The sequence below is a fragment of the Mastomys coucha genome, unplaced genomic scaffold (genome assembly GCF_008632895.1).
Source record: "Mastomys coucha isolate ucsf_1 unplaced genomic scaffold, UCSF_Mcou_1 pScaffold23, whole genome shotgun sequence".
In the NCBI taxonomy this organism is placed as follows: Eukaryota; Metazoa; Chordata; class Mammalia; order Rodentia; family Muridae; genus Mastomys; species Mastomys coucha.
Window position 1 is genome coordinate 89677998 of NW_022196906.1, and position 2681 is coordinate 89680678.

The 2681-nt window shown below is 43.0% G+C and overlaps 1 protein-coding gene across 2 annotated transcripts in view; it reads left to right on the forward strand.

Annotated features, from left to right (window-relative positions):
* Gk5 (glycerol kinase 5) overlaps positions 1-2681 on the forward strand; it is a 66469-nt gene that overhangs the window by 38250 nt on the left and 25538 nt on the right. For both annotated transcript variants that reach the window (XM_031344433.1, XM_031344434.1), the window contains one exon: positions 291-395. In XM_031344433.1, the coding sequence (XP_031200293.1) occupies positions 291-395 (105 nt within the window). The remainder of the gene's footprint in view (positions 1-290; positions 396-2681) is intronic.

Here is a 2681-nt window from a genome sequence, read left to right on the forward strand (position 1 = left end):
TGAAAACAAAGACCTGGCCTTTACACACGTATTGGACATACTGTGCGTGCTGGGCTCTGTGAAGTCTCCTTATGAGTTAACTCAGTTACACACGTATTGTACATACTGTGCGTGCTGGGCTCCTTTCACAGAAGGCTGAAGGCTCAGAAGCTGTAAGATCTTACCTAGTGAGGGCTGGGACTGGAATCCCCACAGGCTTTGTGGGTATTTATCTGTTCTGGTTATTGTTGCACTGAGTTATATATTTGCTCTATGACTTACATTGTTCATTTGTATATTTACTTCCTAAGGTTTTTATCCACTAATTGGATGGAAGATTGGGCAAGAAATTGTGTGTTTAGCTGAAGGCAATGCAGGAGACACGGGTACCGCCATAATATGGGCTCAAAAATTAGGTAAGTCACCTTTAAACAAAATCTACAGGGCGGACTTGAATTCAGGTTTGCCACAGGGTTTTAGATCAATAGCCAAAGAACGGACCATTCAAATGAGACATCAAGATAAAATAATATGTACTAGGAAAAATATAGAATATTCTTTTAAAAAAAATTGGATTGGTAAAGGTTAAGTAGTAGGACTAGGAATAACAAAAAAGGAAAGAAAGAGAGAGAGATGGGGGAAAGGAGGAAGGAAAGAAAGGAAGGAAGAAAGGAAGAAAGAAAGGAAGAAAGAAAGAGAGAAAGAGTAAGCTATAGTCATACACACTTTTAATCCCAGCACTTGGGAAGCAGAGGTTGAGGTCTCCTGAATTGCATAACAGGTTTGAGAGTAGCATGACCTACATAATAAGATCTAGTCTTGAAAGAAAGGAAGGTAAATTTGAGTATATAGAACACCAGAATGTATAGGAATAGATAGGCTTCAAGCAAAATGCAAAGACCAAGTAAAGTGATCAGAACCATTGGTAGCAGCCAGGCATAGTGGTGCAGGTCTTTAACCCAAGCACTTGGAAGGTAGAGGTAGGCGGATCTCTGTGAGTTCAAGGCCATCCTGGTCTACAGAGTGAATTCCAGGATAGCCAGGGCTACATAGTGAGCCACGTCTTGACAGACAAACAAAAGGAGCCACTAGTAGCAGATGACAAGAAACAAAGCCAGTTTGCTTACTCTATTTATTTGTTTTTAAGACAGGGTTTCTCTGTGTAGCCCTGGCTGTTCTGGAACTCACTTTGTAGACCAGGCTGCCCTTGAACTCAGCCAATCACCTGTCTCTGTCTCCCAGGTGCTGGGATTAAAGATATGTGCTGCCACCACCCAGCTCCTGGACACGTGTTTTAAAAACACAGTTTATCTATTTTGTGTGTGTATGTATGGGAAAGAAGTGGATGGCAGAGGACAATCCAAGGGAGCTGGGGCTCAATCGCACTCTCTGTCTGTCTGTCTGTCTGTCTGTCTGTCTGTCTCTCTCTCTCTCTCTCTCTCTATATATATATATGTATACACATATACATATATATATATATATATATTGCCTCTCTCTGTCTCTGTCTCTCTCTGTCTCTTTCTCTCTGTCTCTCTCTTTCTCTCTATCTCTCTTTCTACCACACAGGTCCTGGGGATCAAGCTGAGGTTGCTAGGCTCAGCAGCAGGTGATTTTTTTTTCCCCCACTGAGGCCTCTCCCACCCCTAAGGAGTCAGATCTCACTAATAGCATAATGGTCCCGAGGACTGAACTCAGGTCCTCAAAGCTTGGTGACGGGTGATTTTTACCCACTGAGCCATTATGCCAGTCTCTGTTTTTGCCTTTTGGCCATTACGAATAGCAAACAACCTGTATTTCATAACTCATATTTCTTACACAAATGTGGAATATCTAGCTGTCTTAGTCTGCTTTCTATTGCTATGATAAAACACTGTGGGAAGGAAAGGCTGTATTTGGCTCGCACATCCCAGGTCACAGTCCATTGAAGGAACCCAAGGCAGGAACTGAGGCAGAGACCGTGGAGGGATGCTTCTTACTAGCTTGCTCCTTCATCAGTCATTCAGCCTGAGTTCTTATACAGTCTCTGCCTAGGGGTGGTACCACCACTGGGTGAGCTGGGCCTTCCCCATGTCACTCATTAATCTAGGCAACCCAGGCATTCTGATAGGGATATTTGCTCCATAAGGTTCCTCTTCCCAGGTAACTCTAACTTGTATCAGGTTGACAAAAAAACAACAATCAGGACAGCAGCAGACTATTGAAGATGATCATGATGATCATTCATGAAAGTATGGTGTGGGCTGTGACTTTAAACTTCACTGATTTGAATTAAACTGATTTATTTAAAGGAAGAAAAAATAGTTCTGCTGACAGAAAACACTATCTCTCCGAGGATGATGCCAAGTGATTTGTTTTCCCTTTATTCCTCTTCCCTGGGATCAAACTCTTGGCCTTGCCCAGGCTACACAGTCACTCTACCAGAACGCCAGTCCTGCCTGCCCACCTTTGTGAGCCCGCACCCTGTGTTATGAGCATATTGTGTGGGGCTTGGTTGAGGCCAAGGGGCTGTAAGAATTTTATAGGCCAGAAAAGGGAACTTTTGTGGTGGAAAATTACATCAGCAAATCTATTCTTTGTAGACTCAGGGCCAAGGCAGAAATGTTCTTTTTCTTTTTTTTTCCTGATGTTCTTATCTTCGTCCTTGTCAGAGTCTCTGGCTCCTAACTTCCTGCAGATGTTTTCACTAAGCTGTTGGCTTT